At 38.8% G+C, this 19,700-nt stretch overlaps 1 protein-coding gene and 1 pseudogene across 7 annotated transcripts in view; one reads left to right on the forward strand and one right to left on the reverse strand.

The window, feature by feature from the left end:
- RABGAP1L (RAB GTPase activating protein 1 like) overlaps positions 1-19,700 on the forward strand; it is a 651,588-nt gene that overhangs the window by 498,001 nt on the left and 133,887 nt on the right. For 6 of the 7 annotated variants that reach the window (XM_047753890.1, XM_047753891.1, XM_047753893.1 and 3 more), the window contains one exon: positions 11,724-11,852. In XM_047753890.1, the coding sequence (XP_047609846.1) occupies positions 11,724-11,852 (129 nt within the window). Of the gene's footprint in view, positions 1-4,217; positions 4,735-11,723; positions 11,853-19,700 lie in introns of those variants that run through there. The other variant, XM_047753900.1, reaches the window with a different exon arrangement.
- LOC125111280 (male-enhanced antigen 1-like) lies at positions 585-2,908 on the reverse strand (annotated as a pseudogene).

Below are 19,700 nucleotides of genomic sequence, written 5' to 3' on the forward strand. Positions count from 1 at the left end.
TATTAACTGGCTAATTTAGAAGAGTTTCTTTTCTATCCCTTGTTTCATTTTTGAACTGCTCTGTAACTCAACAAATTTATTTCTCAAAAGTAAATTGCATTTATTGCTGAATCTGATCAAGAATAAATAAATTACTTGAGGAGTTGGGGAGGCATAAGGGGAAATGCTTTTTTGCTCTTCTAGGGCTTCAGAAATCCCTAGAATACATTCTTTCATCTTACCGAGTAATGTTCTAGAAGAGTTATTTTACCTGATATTGAGCAACAGCCTATTCTCAAGGGACAACCTGAAAAATAGGACCAGGGTTGGAAAACTATGGAAATTTTGAAAGCAGGGATAATGCTTTTTTTGGTTTTGTTTTTAGTTAGTTTTTTTTGGGGGGGGGGCTGTGTGTGTAGGGTGCTTTTCTTCTCTACAGAGTGAATGACACATGACCCATGCGAAAGTGGGTTTCCCCATATGTATAGAACTGAGTAAGGAGGTTTCTGGTTTACCTTGATGTGGAAAAGGGGATGGAAGCCTGGGGATGGATGTTACAACCTGGGGTATGTTCAGTGCTGGAGTGCAGGGAGTTGAGGCAGCTCTCAATGTGGTCCTTGCCAGGCAGGGGATGCCTGCCAGGCTTGGAGGGCCTTCTGTAGCACATCTTCCCACTGATTATTTGATGTCACCTGCCTTTGCCCTTCACCATGTTCTGGGTCCATGGGAATCGAGTTGTGGTTGCTTAGTGCTGCAGCTCCCTCCTCATCTTCTTCCTCACCCCGCTTAGGGCCAGTTCAGCAAATGAAGCCTTAAGGCCTAGTTCAGTCCTGGAAATTGGCAGCTCCATCTTCTCCATCCCTGACTGGTGCCAGTTCTGCCTCTTCTGGTTCAGGACCTTGGTCCAGGGGCTGGTAGGCGTAGCCAGATGGACCTGCCCCCGGTTCCTCCTGCTCTTCCTCTGGCTCCCACTGCTCTAATCCCCAGTGCCTCCTGTAGGGCCTGGTATGACCCCAGTTCCTCAGCCTGATTGGGAAAGGTGTGCTCTGAACCCATGCCGTCTCTCCCTAAAACTACTCTGCCTCCCAGCAGGGGCCACTCAAAGCTGAGGCTGAACCTGCACCTTTTACCTCCTCAAGGATAATACATTTTTGAGGGGAAGGATGATGGAGAGATTAGGAAAATTGAAATACATGACCACTTGTTTGTAGTGCCTTTTACAGAGCATTTTGTTAAATGTCCATAAGTGCTTAAGTATAACTTGATTTGCTCATTAAAATATATTTTAATCATTACGTTTAATATTTAGTGCATAGTTTTTTTATTCTTTAAAATTTTATTGAAGTATAGTTAATTTATAATGCTGTTACCTTCTGCTCTTCAACAAAATGATTCAGTACACACATACCATATCCAATCATTTTCAAATTCTTTCCCATATATATTATCACAGAATGTTGGGTAGAGTTCCCTGTGCTATACAACAGGTCCTTATTGACCATCCATTCTATATACAATAGTGTGCATATGCCAGTCCCAAACTCCCAATCCATATAGTTTTAACTTCTTCTGTGAGCATCAGAGCCAAACCACACAGTTCCAAAGTCTTTCGATTAATTTTTACTTCTTTTACCATAGTCCTCTGGGGCAGTACACTTTTTGTTTCCAGTATATGTAAGTTTTTTTAAAATGCTTCTGCCAGTGTTCTTTGAGATGAAGACAGATAGATGGAAACATATCCCTATCCTTACAAAAAAAATCAATCATAAAAAATCCTATAGGGAGTTCCTGTTGTGACTCAGCAGTAATGAAACCAACTCAGATCCGTGAGGATGTGGGTTCAATCCCTGGCCTTGCTCAGTGGGTTAAGGATCCGGCGTTGCCGTGAGCTGTGGTGTAGATCGAAGATGCGGCTTAAATACCAAGTTGCTGTGGCTGTGGGGTAGGCCGGCAGCTGTGGCTCCTATTCAATGCCTAGCCTGGGAACTTCCATATGCCTCAGGTACAGCCCTAAAAAGCAAAAAATTAAAATTTAAAAAAAAAAATCGTATAAGCTAAGGAGTTACTGAATTCTTCCTTTGCAAGTCACAATGTCCCCTTGCTCTTAAAGGAGAAGCTTCTATGGCAGTGCTTTTCATACTAACATAGAAATAGCACAGTTTTTTCAAACAAAATCTCATGTAGAACTCTACTATATGAACAAGATGAAAACAGAGCTGTTCCTTGTGTGGGGTAGGGATGGGGGGATAGGGATATGAGAGCCCAGAACCTCTTCCCTCTAACCCCCTGGCTGAACTAACTTCCACCCTGGGTAGCCCATCACATATTTCCTCCAGAACCTTAAGGATCTGAGATTACCTATCTGACTGTCTGTCTGTCTATCTAAAATATTCTAATGGCTTTACTTTGGGAATTCCCTGGTAGCCCAGCAGTTAAGGATACAGCATTATCACTGTTGTGGCTTATTGTCAGTGCTATGGCTCATGGTCGCTGCTGTGGTTTGGGCTCAATACCTGGCCCAGAACTTCTGCATGCCATGGGTGTGGCCAAAAATAAAAAATAAAAAAAATAAAATCTTTATTTTGTACAGTTTTGTTTTTTTTTTTTTAGGAAATCATTTTTGGAAGAAATAGAAGGTTTGACAGCAATATATAAATATCTTTTTAAAGTTATTTTGTTAATTAATGCTTTAAATGTTTAACCAAAAAAGCATTTCATTTTCCTGAGGTTTTGGAAGAAAAAAAACAATATTCTGTTATGGAAGGCAGTATTTCCCTTAATACCCAATTCTATAATTACTGTATTTCTGTAATCAAGATCACAGGGATGGGCTGATACATATGTTTCTGTTTGGTTACTTGCAGAGATCTGTGACTCTTAATTGTCAGAGTGGGAAACTGAGGAACTTACCATGGCTCCTTAGTCCCATTGCTCTGTACCATGCTACAACTTGCTCAGAGAAAGTGGTCTGCTAGTCATGAGACCAACTACGGAACTGTAGCACCAAGGTTCTGAATATATAGTAGTTAATTGTTAGGATAAAATTAAGAAACCACCTCTCAAGGTAATGTTGTCCTTTTGCCTTGTTTTGGCTACAACTGATGATTCAGATCAAGGAAATTAATATAAAACTTTAATACTGAGATTGTAAAATTTTAAACTATGGATAACCCTCAATTATGTTATTACGAAGGAAAGATTAATTTGACTAGAGAGCGTCAAAACAATGTTTTGAACTATTAACTGAGTATTTATCACAGTCTTGAGGTTAGGAAAGTTATTTTTGCTTTGAAAACCTCAACCTTAATAGTTCCTTAAAGGTATACTCTTAGTGTGTTGTAGGTTTTTATACTTTATCATATTGTGTGTTTATAAAAAAATGTCTTTTTCACTATGTTATACACCTGAAACTTATATAATATGGTACTTCAACTATATCTCAATAAAAAATAAATAAAAATAAAATTTTTAAAATGCAGCTAGCCTTTCCAGAATGCTGAGATACCTCTGCATGTCCTAGCATTGCAAAAAGTCATTATTCCATGAATGCATAAACACTTTAACTTGAGGGTGTGTCATTTTTGGATGCTAGGTCCCTGCTCTTCTGTCCATAATCTATCATTTTCCTCTGAGCCTCTCTTCTGTTAGAGATTTCAGTAATCTATCAAGGATTGGAGCATCCTACTTTAAATACGCAGTATAAAATCAGACTTGTATCTGTTATCATTATTAGAAAGCAAGAGTGAATAAAGGTCAGCCTTTTTGCTGGCAAGCTGTCTAATTTTTCTGTGAGCATCACATGTTAGGAGAAGCTGGTTCGTCTGTCTGTGGCTTTAGGATTCAACAGCACAAGCTGTCAGCCTAACACTGATTGAAGGTGGACTGGGAGGGGAAGCGCATCTGTCCAACGGCTCGCCATTGGCTTCCTATTACAGCATTCTCCCCCGAGACACACTCTGCATGCTCATTCACCTACCTCCTTCTCTTCCCTCCCCTTCCTTCCCTACCCCTTCATTACTGATTCACAGCGAGAGGCAGCAGCAGCAGAGACAGCAGCAGCAGCAGCAGCAGCAGCAGCAGCGCTGCTTGTCACGAATCAAGGATTGCAATGAGCTCATCCTTTTCTCCTTGCAGCTTCACAACTGCCCTGGCTTCCTGGCTACTGCTGCTGCTGTCTGCTCACACACACACACACACACACACACAGCACGCACACACACACACACGCATACACACACTGTCTTTCTCTCTCATTTGCTAGACCCTTCTAAGAAGCTTGTCCATTTTTACACATGTATGTGAATTTTCCTGCATCACTCTTAGCCATTTTCTTGCATTCGATTGCTTTTGCCATTTTTTAATTTAGATCACCATTTGATTTCATTTCCACTCTACTTTGGGGCTCTTGCCCAGTGGATAATTTAGCCAACATGTTTTTCTTGTGGAGACATTAGCTGACAGTTCCCACCACAGGCTGGCTTGTGCGTGCTCCTGGGGAGACCTCAGCCTGGCTCCCCTCCCACCGCAGTTCTCCAAATTGTGGATAAGAGATCCAGCTTTCTCATTCTGGATACCTACTTACTGCTCATGGAAGAAGGGGTGCCCTGCCCAGCCCCAGCTGCTAAGCTCACACCTCCTGTCAAAAAGTCCCAGGACATGCACGACGAGAGGAGCAAGCTGGTGAATGAGTATGCGTGTCGAGTGCTGGAACTTCTGGGGATGGGGCATCGTCTGTTTGTGCCTCGGCTTCTGGCGGTGAGACTGTTTTTCATTGAACTTCATTTGTAGAGAATCTGCCACCTTCTGTGAGAATTCCTTGTATCCCTGGCAGAGGCTTGCGGTCTCCTGTTTTCTTCCCCATCTCCCCACTCTACTGAGAAGGAAGTGCTGAGTGGCCACTGCCGTGGGGCTCTGTCCGAGCCTGGTCCACACCACTCCTTAATTGGCTAGAGGAGACATGGCTCTCCTCTCCGAGCCCAGGGCCACAGTACTGGCATTCTCTCTGTGGCAGGGAAAAAAAAAAAAAAAAGTCTTATGTTTGGCCAGGCTCAGCAATAAAGCAGAATACCCAAGTGCTTGATGGAGGCATTCTGTTATTTATATCTCCAAAGGGTTAAATTTTACCACAGGCATTATTGCAACTTATCTAGACTATCTGTGGATTGCTTTCTAACCTCTCCATTTGATTGCCAATTTGTTTGTTTTAATAGCCAATTTTACCCCCTAAAAATCCGTGGTTAGGAAATTATAGATTTATCTCCTGGAATGTTCGAACTGTGTATCTGTGAAACAGCTTAAAGCTGTTGGGTCTGTGCTGAGTCTGGGAAGTCTGGTTTGCTTGCTTTTTTTTTTTTTTTTTTTTAATTTCCTGAACAAGAGAAAAATCCCCCTTCCTCACTTCCTACCAAGGGTTAAAATTAAATACCCACAATCACTGGTGCAGGATTTCTCTTTAGTGGTTTGAGAACTATACCCAGCAACTGTTCTATAATGTAATTGGTCTGCAGTAGTCCTATACCATTATTTGGTAATCGGGCAAGAATAACTTAGCTTTGTCTATTTTGTACGATGGAATTTAATACCATTCTAGATGGTTCCCTCATTTGGTTCTATCCTGTTTGAGTCTTTTCAAAAGTACAATATTGACTGAATTTAACTCTTTTCTCTCACATATCTTCCTCTAGCAGAGTTCATCTCTCTTTATACTTACAGATCTCTATCTCTGTCTCTACAATTATTAATTCAGTCTTCATCTGTCTATTTGCATGTAAATATAATCTCTTGTATAATCATAATACATATGTTAGGTAGCCATGCACCCTGAAGAAAATCTGTTTATTGTTGCAAGGTGAAGTTAGATGCAATGTTGAGCCCACAATTATAGGGAGGGGGAGGTATTTTTTGAGAAATATAGTTTTTTTGTCATTTAAGAGAGAAGAGCTCAATACATAGGTTTTAATGCCCAGGTGAGATCATCAATGCTCACTTGAATTTTTTCTCTCTGAATTATATTTTTTTTCTTAATAAAGGAAAAAACTGAAGATTTATGATTCTATTAAAGAGGGCAGGATTTTTTTTTTTCTTAAGCAATGAAATAAAAAGCATTTATTTTAGGAGCTTTGACATGAAGAAATGCTAAAATATATTTCAACAAATTCTCTACCTCTCTTTGGGGAATCAGTTTTGGTCTAATTGATTTCTGTATGCTGAAAGACCACTTAACTTTGTGACTCACCAACTTCCCCTGGTGACTTTAGAGTGATCTGGTGCTGTCTTTCTTTAACATTTACATTTTCAGTGTTTTGAAGGGAAACAGAAAATTAATAACTGAGAATATCTCTCATACTTAAATCTGCATCAGGGATGACTTGAAATTGCCTCTAGTGTAAAATAAATTGTCAAGCATAACACCCATAGGGAGATGGGTTCACAAGCTTCAGATCTGTGAGAAGTTATATATGCTACAACTGTACTAAGGCAACCTGGTGGCCCAGTTAGGTTGCTGAGGTGGTACAGCCCTCAGGTTGTTTTGGGCTCTTACATTTACAGGTAATAGTGCCACCTGCATGATATGTGAAAAGTATATGCTGAGTTGTCTATTGGGGGGCAGATTTGGAAATCTCTGACTTTGTTATTCAGTGCTATACGTCAATGACTAGGGTACTCTGCATGTTGGAAAACGACATGCCCTTTAATTAGCAAGGTGGCTGTGAAATGGGATCAGCTATCCAATGAATTATTACTGCTCAAAGTTTAGCATGCATACCGGGGGAAGTACAGTTGTTCAGCCTTGTGTTATTGGACTGGCTAATGATGAGGGATCGATGGCTGATCTGCACAGGGTGGTCCTAAGAGGAATCCTACCACATGCAACATGGCAGTCTTCCCATTACCCATCAAGAGGGCTAGCACGGAAGTTTAGGTTTTTAGTCATGTTTTTTAAATATGAAGGTGTGTGGGTTAGACGTACAAATCCCTTAGTTTAGTTTAAAGATCTCAATGTTTTTTTTTTTTCCTATGTAAGACAAGTTAATTTTCTTAATTAACTAGTCAAATAAATGAAGATTTACCAAGACAATATTGTAGATGTGGACTCTGGGCCTTACTTATTGTTCCCCATTTTACTGAGGGCCCATCGAACTACTAGAACACCAAGCACATTTTGGAATTTCTGCTTATTGTCCTTCAAAGTTACACCTAGTGAAGAATAATTTTCCTTTAATAAATCAGGTACAAGTATTTCATTTTAGATATTACCACAAAGCATAAACTGTGTACAGACTCACCGCATACATGTATCTTTGGCGAAATTAAAATACCAAAGCAAGGGATACAGGAAATGTAGATATCAGATAAGTAATGTTTTCTCCTTCCAAAGCCTATGCTTCCAGATGATTCTCAGTCCTCCAAAAACATTTCTCAATGAAATGGAGATCCTGTTAGACATTATAATTAAAGGAAGGAAAAGCCATTTGTGATAAATATAGAAAAGGTGAGAAAGAGAACCATGCCTAGATGTTTTTCCAAATAACCCCCTAAAATAATCATATCTAGATTTTGCTGCTTATCAGAGGCCCTTAAAGAAAGGTTTGACATCCAAGAATAGTGAGAGGTTAGGAATAGAAGCATCTAGAGCTAGCACTCAAATGTTAGAACTGTTCATTTCCACCCACCCTGCTGTCTTTTTTTTTTTTTTTAATCGCTTTAAAATGTGATACTCTTGCACTGAATTTTTCAGTGGGAGAAACACACTCAAATTAGTATTAGCAGTAGGGCACATAGCCAGAGTTCATACTCTTCTGTAAATATGAAATTTGGAAAAAGAAGAAAATTTTTACTCTACTTACGTTCAAAATTCCCTCTTTTCCCCCTATATTTTTTCTTTTTGCTGCTAAGTTACATAGGAAGTTGTTATCAGACATTGTATATTAATATCAGTGTTGGCTATAGTCTCAGTACTGACCCTCTGGGTGTTGCGCACAGTGACTCTAAAGGACTCTCAGGCCAAGGAAGATTGACATATCGCATAGCCAAATGCTCCAGCTGTCCCTTCAGTAGCCATGTTAAGGTTTAATTTTGATCACACTTCTTATGCTGTCAAATTGCTTCCTGGTTTTTATTTTTTAATATTCATGAACTTCCTTAAATCATTCATTTTGAGGAGGGAATAAAAGAACGAAGAGAAAGTTTGTCTCCCATCTTTACCCTGGTTGTTGACTGCTGCCAGAATTACCCCCTGAAGAGAGATGATAACTCTTAAAAGAAGTTAAAGACCCAAGTACAAAAGTTGCCATGTATGGCGTTCTCGCTGTGCCACAGTGCGTTAAGAATCTGGAATCTGACTGCAGCAGCTCAGGTTGCTGTTCTGATATGGGATTGACCCCTGGCCCAGTGCAGTCACTTAAAGGATCTGGTGTTGTCACAGCTGAGGCTCAGATTCAGTACCTGGCTCAGGAACTTCCATATGTATGGATATGGCCATAAAGAAAAAAAAAGTTGCCATGTATACTTCTGATGTTCCCCAAAATATAAAATCAATTTTATATCAAAATAAGTCCTAAATCCCTTTCTAATTTGCATTTGATAAATTTTGACTTTTTAATGGTGGGTATGCTTAAAGTAGAGCCTTTATGAATACGTGGAACAAATATATATCGATGTCTATTATGTGCCTGGCAGTGTGCTTAATTCATTTTACTGGGTTGAGTGGGAAGGATTCTTATATTTATATCCTACTTACCTTTCCCTCTGGATATTTATATCTGTCTACCTGAAAGGAAATAGAAGTAGGACTTGTTTAAATGTTTTTTTAATTATCCAGGTAATCTTTTTGTATAGCTCTATAGAGTCACTAAGACCAGTGGTATCTTGGAAAGGACAGTCACAGGGCTCTGAATTCTGTTTCCAGAGACTCAACTTGAGTTGGGCTCCAGCCCCACCCAGGCGGGGAGCCCCTTGCTGTGCCTCCCCTGAGACCACAGCCTCCTCCTAACAGCATCTCTGTATAGGTACACGGCCATCCTGGCCTGACCAGAGGACAAATGTCACTGGATATGTGACTTCTCATCTTCAATCCTATCTTTCTGCTTTTTTTGTGAACTCAGAGGCTAGACTTGAAATTAGGCCTTGGACAATATTAGAAAATTAGGTAACCACGCTGTTGCTGTCAAGCAAGAGACTGTTCCCGCCATTTGGGGGCATCTATTTCCAGGTAACTAGAGGTTAGTTACACTGACGATAGAAGAGGTTTCCTTAGAAGCTTTTGAATAATGAGGAAAGCTACTAATCCTGCCTCCCTACAAACTCTTTAAGTAGCTTGTCTTGAATTTTCCCAACATTTAGCAAAGAGATAGTCATCAGAACTGGTATTACAGGTGGAGAAGGACTATTAGGGATGTAGTATGTCTGGTATAACTGGTAGGAATCTGCTTTCTCAATAAGTCAGCAGTTGACATTTTAGTTGAAGAAGCCATCTTTGGGGCTGAGGTTGTTTCCAGTATAACGACCTTTTCCAGCTAAGTTCAGGTGAGTTGATAGCACTTTATCATGCTAAACATTCTCTCCACTAACATTTTGCCATCATATCTCAGTATCTCCGAGAAAGGAAATAAATCTGAGATGTACTGAGGCTTGTTTCCCCCACCCCCCACCCCAGCACTGTTGGCCTAGCTTGAGAATAAGGAGATGGTTGTGATTCAACATGAGGTTGGAGGAAAAGGCAGGGGCCCCCAAATCATGAAGGGTCTTGTGGATGGTGGTAAAGATTTTGGGTTTTTCAGGAACCGTTGGAGAGCTTTATCCAGAAGAGCAACCTGATCCGGTAAAGTATCATCTAGCTGCTGTAAGGAGAGTTCATTGTAGGGAGCCAGAGCAGACACAGGGAGACCAGTTGGGGAATTACACCAGTGGCTCGGCTAAGAGGTGGCAATGGCTTAGACCAGGGTGGTGGTGATGACAGCCACTCATCATGAGAAGAATTCCTTTGACTTTCTTATACTCTTTTAATGAAGTCTTTAAGTTTAATCAGTTTGAATTTAAATAAATTTTGAACCAGCACATAGTTCTATGATTTCTAGCCATCATGTTTTCCTTTTTTTTTCCTGCAGTTTTTGACAATTAAGTGCTGACTCTTAAAACATCAAATTTCTTTTTGACCTACTTCTGTGTACCCAGTCTAACTCAATCTCTTAATTTGTATCTCAGTGTTTGCCAATGATTACTTATCATTGTGTATTAAAATATTTATTGCCTTTTTTATTACAAAATCTTTACTGCAGAAAATATAGCAAAATATAAAGAGAAAAAAAAAACATGATTCCACTATCCAGAGAAACATTTTATTTCCTTTCAGTCTTTTTTCTATGCATACATGTAGCCATTTCTAGGTGGTCGTTATTTCTTAAGTAAACTTTGCAAACAATAGTTTTCATAAGAAGTTCAGTAGTTATATGGTTTATTTCATGCTACTTTTTCATAGCATTCTTTAAGATATGGGAATAATTTCTTATTTTCTTCACTTGAGCTGTCGCTGTCGTTAGTTGAAAAGCCATGCTCTCATTAAGTGTTTATTATGTAACTCTAATGTGCTTTGATTGTATTGTTTATATCTTCAGCCAGCTTTGTAAAAATATACTTAAGAATTATTAGTGTTTCAAAGAGCAGTGGTAAGGGATGATGTCACACTGACCCTCCAGTTACCCTCTGACCTCTTCCCACTATTTAACCCCCACCCCAACCCCGCCATTTGCCATCTTTCCTGGTCTGACTTCTAAAAGTGACTCTCTAGAACAGTTTAATTTCTTTCTTTAAAATTAAAAAAAAATTAAGTTTTTTAAAATTTACGAGTCCTTAAAATATGTTTCCTATAAGTCAGTCAGTGATTGCCTATAAAGAAAAGTGTTTTGGGGAGGTCTTTTTTTTTTTTTGTCTTTTTAGAGCTGCACTGCTGGCATATGGAAGTTCCCAGGCTAGGGGTCCAGTCGGATCTGCACCTGCCAGCCTATGCCACAGCTATAGCAACACCAGATCCAAGCCAGCCGCATCTGCGAACTACACCACAGTTCACAGCAATGCCAGATCCTTAACCCACTGAGCAAGGCCCAGGTCGAACCCATGTCCGCCTGGATACTAGTTGGGTTCATTACCACTGAGCTACAACTGGAACTCCAAGAAAAATTTTCTTACTCTTGTTACTTTTCTTACTCTTTGTGTTTCTCACAAAGCTATCAATCCTTCTCTGGTGATATTGCCCACTTTCAACTTTGTTGAATTTTCACTTCAAGTCAAAATTTGTTCATATGTTTATAAATTATCAATAGGTGAAATAAAAGGGGGCAAGTAAAAAAAAATTAAAAAAGAAATAAAAGGAGACCAAAAGTTAATTAATTAAAATATCCTTAAAATTTCCACCAAGCTAAAGTCACAGATTAGTCCCAAAGTTCAATTTTTTTTCTCTGACATTTTTATTTTCTCAGAACATGTTTAGCTTTGCCAGGATCTACCATTCTAATCTTCAGGTAATATAAATTAAATATGTTAGACTGTTAATTCTTTTATTGCTTCTAGGATTTATAGTGACTTATTTCAGTTTATAGCAAAGAGATTAGAAATCTCTTCCTAAAAATTTTTGGAACTCACCTAGATGTCAGCTGTAGAAGTACATTCAGGAATAGAAATTCCCTTCAGTGCATTTGTTGTGACACAGGTTAAAATGTAACTGATGATGCTTGGTGATTGTTTTGTAGACCTCAAAGGAAGATCTTCTGCAGGCTGATTTTGAAGGTGCTTTAAAGTTCTTCAGAGTCCAGCTTCCAAAGAGATACAGGGCGGAAGAAAATGCAAGAAGGTTAATGGAGCAGGCTTGCAATATTAAGGTAAGTTATATGAATTTGTATATACTAAAGGTAGAACTTGAATGCAGAATCACATGGCAAATTATGTAAAACTTTCTCTTTGTTGGTTACTGGATTTTGACTATGTTTAAGGTGATGTGGTATGTGAACTAGTCTCTCAGATTTATTGGTCAAGCTGATATGTATAAATAGTAGCTGTCTTTCTAGTAGGATCAGAGTGAACATTGTCAAGTTCAGATTGTAACAAGAAGAAAATAAACATTTATCTTATAGGTGGGGCTCTAGAATGGGCTGCTGTGGTAGTGGTTTCCATAGCAGCAGACTTGGTATTTAGCTTTTGCCATCTGTTTTAAGATTATTTAGGACAAAGCAAGAAGCCTGCTGAGGCCATGCTTTCCTTTCTTTAAAGGACAAGGAAAGCTCTGAGTCTTGATCTACCCATTCCCATCCCACACCTGACAAATGTCTGGATACATTGCTTCTTATCATACATCTGGTAACACTAAATAAATTTTGTAAGTTGAAATAGAAATATCCATCCAGAGAATTGTCATATCAAAGTGAGAGAACACATTTAAAGACAATTTGGAACCAATTTACCAATGTCAGTTCTTGTACCTTGGAAGTATACTAGGGAATCTTCTAACCTAACCATGGCAAAAACATAAATTCGTTTTCTAAATAATCAAAGATCCCAGGTCTTATGGATCTTACATTCTTGCAGAAGGAAACTGACCATAAACAATCATCATAATAAAGAATATTTAGGAAGTTCCCATTGCGGCTCAGTGATAACGAGCCTGACTAGCACCCATAAGGATGTGGATTCGGTCCCTGGCCTCGCTCAGTGGATTAAGGATCCGACGTTACTGTGAGCTGTGGTGTTGCACGTCACAGATATGGCTCGGATCCCGTGTTGCTGTGGCTGTGGCATAGGCCAGCAGCTGTAGCTCTGATTTAGCCTCTAGCCCAGGAACTTCCATATGCTGCAAGTGCGGACCTAAAAAACAAACAAACAAAAAAGATTTGTTAGAAGGTGATAAATCGCTATGAAAAAAGAAAAGAAAATGTAGGGCAAAATAAGTAAGCTGGATTGGTGGGGAGAGGGAAAGTCCCAGTTGTTGTTAGAGTAGACCTCCTTGGGAAGATGAAGGAGATGATTTAGGCATGGAGATGTCTAGGGGGAAGGCATTTCAGCAGAGGCAACAACTGGGTCAGAGGCCCTGAGGTTGGCTTATACCTGGTAAGTTTGAGGAACAGCCAGAAGGCCAGTGTGGCTGGAATGAGAATGAAAAATGAGGGCAATAGGAGAGGAAGTTAGAGAACTCACAAGAAGCCAGAAGATGCAGGCTATTGTGAGGATTTAGGCTTTGCTTTGAGTGAAATGAGGATCCCTTACAGGGTTTTGATTGGAAGAGTGATAAGACCTGTCTGAGGTTTTAGACGCTTACAATGCCTACCGTGTTGAGAATGGACTATAGCAAGGTAAGAGTAGGGAGATCAGCTTGGGTGGGTGGGAGGAGGGTTGCAGTAATCCTATTGAGAAATGATGATAGATTGAACCAGGGGACAGAGATGAAATGGACATGGATGTGGTTGGAGCCTGGGTGTGTTTTTAAAAAGAACCAACAGGATTTCATGATATATTAGACATGGGTATGAAAGGAAAAGAGGAATCAAAATGATTCCATGGATTTGGGATTGAGCAATTAGAAGATAGAGTAGCCTTAGGCTTATAAACCTCATTACTTCATATGTATTTCGAGACAGACTTCACTTAAGCACAGTACCCACTGTAAAACATTTTTGGTGTAGCACATTTTTCAAAATTTTTGTTATTTTAAACTAAATTCTGAATGTTAAAAGGTATAACTCAATGCACTAAGTAAATAACTGAGGAGAAAAAAAATTATATTGTCTTTCAAATGAACTCTATATTCAAAGAGATTATTTTCCAAGGTATTAAGAAAGATCTCCGAAGTCTTCATCCTGACATGCAAGCTTTTAACGCCTTTATGACTTTTATTTGGTGAAACCAAATGACTAAGCATAAGCCACATTTGTCTGTAGACATTGGAAATACATTCCAGTGGTCATGGTGTGTTTGATTGAATTTTGAGATTGGTAGGTTTGAAAGGTAGTCTTTAGCCAGTTCATTGTTCCAGAGCTGTCAGAAAGAAGTGCTATAACCTGGGGCAATGCTGTAGGAATCTGTTAAAATAAGACATTCATTTCTAAGAATAAAAGAGTGGAGAGTTAAGAGGTATAGGTAAATGTTTTCAAGGGAAATATAGAATGATCGGAAAGTCATTAAGAACAAAAAAGCCCAGGAAAGTGATCCAAAAATGATATGTACAGGGAAAGTTTTTTCCCAATATAATTTATGAAGTTCCTCAGAGGATGGGAGTAACGAAAACTGTCAAGCCAGAAACATGAGATCTGAGAGACACAGAAACAGATAATGTTAGAAAACAAGTTTCAAATATGATCTGAATAGACTGCTCCTGGAATGAAAGTGCTGTGTGCAGTTAGTGATTTATTTGGACATGAACAGATAGATATGAATTTTTTTCAATAATAACAGGATCATTATTTTTGTTTTGGGTTTGTTTTGTTTTGTTTTGTTTTCTAAGAAGAGTACTTTTTCTTAGATACTTAAAACAGTACCCAGAAGGGACACCGTTTTAATTTATAGCATATGATTGTGAGGTAGATATGACGTTTAATTGAAAGAAGGAAAACGTAAATGGTATATATTCAGGATTGTGCTGGGACTAGAACATAAGTCTCCAACACAAAAGTTTAAGATTGTTTTTAAACCAAGACCAACGTTTTGAAATAGCTTTTATGTCAACACCTTAAACTCACACACACACTCACACACACACACACACACAAAAGAGATAATTACCCTTACAATGTATGATGCTCTCTGATGTTTTTTCTTCTTCTACTGTGTTATATTTTATTTTATTTTATTACCTTTTAGGGTCACTCCTGAAGCATATGGAGGTTCCCAGGCTAGGGGTCAAATTGGAGCTATAGCTAGCTGCCGGCCTACACCACAGCCACAGCAACACAGGATCCGAGCCGAGTCTGTAACCTACACCACAGCTCATGGCAATGATGGATCCTTAACCCACTGAGTGAGGCTAGGGATCAAACGTGCATTCTCATGGATGCTAGTCAGATTCGTTAACCACTGAGCCACGATGGGAAGTCCATATTCTATTTCATTTTAAACTTCTCCCCTTCCCCCCACCAAAATCCTCAAGCCAAGAAGCTAGTTACAATCCACTAAATCAATTTCACAGCAGCTTGCAGTTTTGAAAAAGCACTCAGGCCTGTCCCACTGTCAGCCCCTCCCCCCTTCCCCATTCTGATATACTGCAACCCTTCAGAGGCTGTGGAGGATGAGGTGTTACACTGAATAATGAAAGTGGGAGTGTTGTAAGGACATGAGTCATCATGCCATCATTACAGCAGAATATGCTGGCAACTGGAAATGTTAGGAAATGATGGACTTGAAGATGGGGCTGCCTGTTAGACAAAGCGCTCACAGACAGAGCTGACTGTAGTTACAGAAAAGGCAAAGAAATTCAACTCACAATTTCTTATCCGTGGCTATTCAAGATTAAGGATGGAATTTCTGTCAAACTTAATAATTTTTTTTTTGGATTTTAACTATTTTCATAGTACTTGTGTATGGTTGTATAGTCTTTCAATGGACATGTTGTCATTTAATTACCCATCAAAATGAGTCACTCTCCTCCAACTTTAAGGAACTAGGTGACCCGTGATTTCGTAAGCTGACTGGTTTTAAAATAGATGCAACAATTACAGGTAAAAAAATAACTTATTAGCTCGGTGTGTAGTTTATTTCTGTGAATATACCAACAGGATTTATTGATAAAGCTAGATAACTTTAGATAAATGAAGTTAGATAAATAACTTTAACTTTTTTTTTAATTATTTATTATTATTTTTTTCCCACTGTACAGCAAGGGGGTCAGGTTATCCTTACATGTATACATTACAATTACATTTTTCCCCCAGCCTTTCTTCTGTTGCAACATGAAAAATAACTTTAACTTTTTAACTTTTAATAAAGTTAGATAACTTTATTCTCCTGAAACTCATGTGATATTAAATACCAGGAATATTTTTTGGTGTTTATTTTTTCTAATTTAACTAACATGACTTTAAATTATTCTGCTATCCCTCCTGTCCCTATGGTCCAGCCAGACTAAAATCAGAAAATATGTTCACCCATCAGACTTTATTTTGGGGAGTTCCCATTTTGGCTCAGCGGTAACAAACCCCACTAGTATCCATGAGGATGAGGCTTCTTGCTTAATGGGTTAAGGATCCAGCATTGCCATGAGCTATGGTGTAGGTCGCAAATGCAGCTCAGATCCCATGTTGCTATGGCTGTGGCGAAGGCAGGCAGCTATATCTCCAATTTGAACCCTAGCCTGGGAACTTCCATATGCCATTTTGGATTTTAACTATAGTATGGCCTTACAAAGCAAAAACAAAAAACAAAACAAAAAAAATACACCACCACCAAAAAAACTTTACTTCAGAAAGTCATTTGGTTACTTAACATATGAGTATCCTACACTTTCACAGGAAGGCAACTTTTGTGAATATCATTATTCAGTTGTTAGTTTATAGTTTAAATTTTTGCTATTGCAGAGTTTCTTAAACTTGGATCTTGGCTTCATGGACTCTGAGTCACTAGAAATTTAAATTTCTTTATGTATGCATTCAAGCATTTTGTTTTTCCTGGTAAGACAGTATGACTTTTATTGGATTCTTAAAGGGAGCTTAGTGATTCAAAAAAATTAACCTTTGTGCTCTGAGATAATCTTAAGCTTGTTAAGAAAATTGATATTTCTTTGGAGCATAAGAATTTATGAATGTGATACCTATATATATTCACCAAATATCAAATACATCTTATCACTTAAAATATTTTGTTGGTAGATCTTCACAATAGAATGTCTTAAAAAATAAGATAATGTATTTCATGTGTATTTTATTAGTAAAATAACTGGAGCAAAATTAAAACTTTAAAATCTGACATTAAACTAAAACGAGAGAATTAGGAAAGAAAGGTTCATTTATTGAGTATCTACTGTATGCCAGGAACTGTGCAAGAAGACTTCTCAGAGGAAGTGAGAGTTAAGATGAGACCAGCAGGATTAGCAGAGTTAAGGACTATGTGGACTCAGGGGGAAGGATGCTCCATGCAGAGAATGTGCAGAAACCCAGAGGTGAGAAAATACAGAGTTGTCCAAAACCTAAACATAGTTCATGACTAGAGAATAGGCTTCGAGGAGGGAGGGAATAAGGAGAGTGGATAGAAGAGTAGAGAGGTAAGCAGAGAGCTGGTAGAGCCGTGCAAGCCTGTAATCCAATGGTAAGCAACTTGGACCTTATTCTGGGACCAGTGGGAAGTACTGAGGGATTTTAAATAGGAGACTAATGGTCAGATTTATGTTTTAGAAAGGTTGTTGCAGTTGCTGTGTGGAGAATGGATTAAAATGGATTAAGATTAGATGATTGGTTACAGATCACTTCAGGGGTGGTTGTAGTAATCCAGTTGAGAAGTGACCAGAGTATTATAATTGGCTTAAGAGATGTGGGCAGATTCCAGAGATATTCAAGAGACATAATCAACAGATCTTGGTGATTAAATGGGAGCGTTAGGGCAAAGAAAGTGAGTCAGTGATGACTCTCAGGATCCTTATGTAGGCACTTTGGTGGTAATCACTCTATGAAAGGGAACAGACAAAGGAGAACAAATTACAAAGATAGGAGATAGTGAGTTATTTGTTAGACATGTTAAATTTGTGGAGTACGTCCACAGTCTCATATCCAAGTACATGGAAACATCCAGTAAGCAGGTGGATATAGAGTGGAAGTCAAATCTGAGCTAAAAGTAGACATTTGGATGTCATCAGTTTTGAACTACGGGAGCAGGTGAATTTTCATGGAAGAGCAGAGAGAAAGATTGAGGGTAGATTCATTAACATGTAAAAGATGGACTGAGAAGTAGAAATCAGTGAGACTGAAAAGGCAGGAAGAAACCCAGCAGAGTGTGAAGTGTGAAAGCTAAGGGAAAAAGAATTTTTTCAAGAAGGAAGAAGTTGAGCAGATGTCAGTGACCCTTAGAGGTCACATAAGGTATGGAGAGTGAGGTGTACATTATGCAACAGTTAATGATAAAGAGGTTCCTTCATGGCCTCAGTGACAGCGGTTTTAGTGGAGTGATGAGATGAAAAAGCCAATGATTCAAGGAAAAAAAAGGGAGGTGAGTTAATGAAGAAGGGAGATGAGACAACTCTTCTAAGGAGGTTAATGTCGAAAAATGATGGAGGATGAAAGAAACAGCCAACAAGCCAGAGAGTAAGTACAAGAGAGAGAAATAAGTAGACATAAGGTTGAGGTTGACATGGATTTTTGGATGATGGGAAAAAATATTTAAATTATTTTTTAAAAATATATCCATGTTTGTTTTATTTTTTTGTTTTTTTTCCATGATAGTTAGTTTACAGTTTAAATTCTTAAAAAACACTCAATTAATTGGTTTCTTCATTGAATACCTACTATATGCCAGGCACTATGTTAGACCCAAGGAATACAAAGTTGAACAAAAGCACTTACACTCCCAGAAATCATGGAATTTATATTGTGCAGAAGATGTTACTTATATAATTGCCTTAATAAATGTATAATTACAAAGTAAGACAAATGTTCAGACGGGATATAATAGAGATATATGAAGAACCAAGGATCCAGACTTTGGCTCACTGGTTTAGAAGAAGCTTTCTTGCACTAAGATGATAAGACATTTCAGACTGAAGGAAGTGTGAACAACACTGTGGGGTGGGAGGGAGCATGGTCTGTTTATAAAACTAGGAAGAAAGCTCAAGGAATGATGAGGGTGGATATCCAAGAACCAGACTAGTCATTGTCAAATGAGAAGGAAAGGCTCACAAGAGAGGAGTTGCAGATTGGAATATATCAACAGAGACAGACCTCAGAGGAAGCAAAGAATTAAACTCAAAAGAATACATTTTTCTTCCATTACAGCAGGAAGGAATGAGCAAGGAATAGATGGAGATAAAGGCAAATGTGCAGGTTAGGTAAGGTGAGAAGGAAAGAAATTGAGACTATTCCATTTGAAGGTTTCTATTATTTCTATTAAAGGAAATAGGATTAGAACTAAGAGAATGCAAGTGGAGTTAGAGATTTAAAGAACATAGACAAACTTTTAGATGGACATTGTAGAGAATGAAAGAACTAATTGGGAAAATATACAGGAATTGCTGGACTGAATGGTTGGAGATCATGATTTGACAGTAGCAAAACTCTGCAGTGTTTTGTGAATTTCTCTAGAAACACCCAGCCGTTCAAATCTATACCTGAAGAAAGCCATTATTTCCACCTATAGTTGAGGTTTGCCAACATGAGACAAAGGAAGGGCAGTGGGGCCAGGGCACTGGTACAATAATAAACCAGATCCTGGGGATACAAAAAGGAGGAGAAAAGAGGGAATCTCTGATTTGTAGCTTTTGCCAATTTCCAGGTAAAATACTCCCACAATGGCTAATTTCAACTTATCCACGACTTAACAACTGGCGCACAATTTCTGAATATTAACAGTAACTTCACTTGAACTGGTAGCTGCTAACCCCAGCACACCACTGAGTCAGGGGGATGAGGCTAGGAGCAGGAGGGAGGTTGACATGGTAGATGATGGAATCAAACTAGTAGAAGAGAAAGTGAAGACAGTGGGGCCTGAGAGACTGGAGGACAAGGCGGTGGGGGAGGGATACGAAGAATTTAACTCTGGGGAGG

The sequence above is a fragment of the Phacochoerus africanus genome, chromosome 11, assembly GCF_016906955.1.
Source record: "Phacochoerus africanus isolate WHEZ1 chromosome 11, ROS_Pafr_v1, whole genome shotgun sequence".
Classification (NCBI taxonomy): Eukaryota; Metazoa; Chordata; class Mammalia; order Artiodactyla; family Suidae; genus Phacochoerus; species Phacochoerus africanus.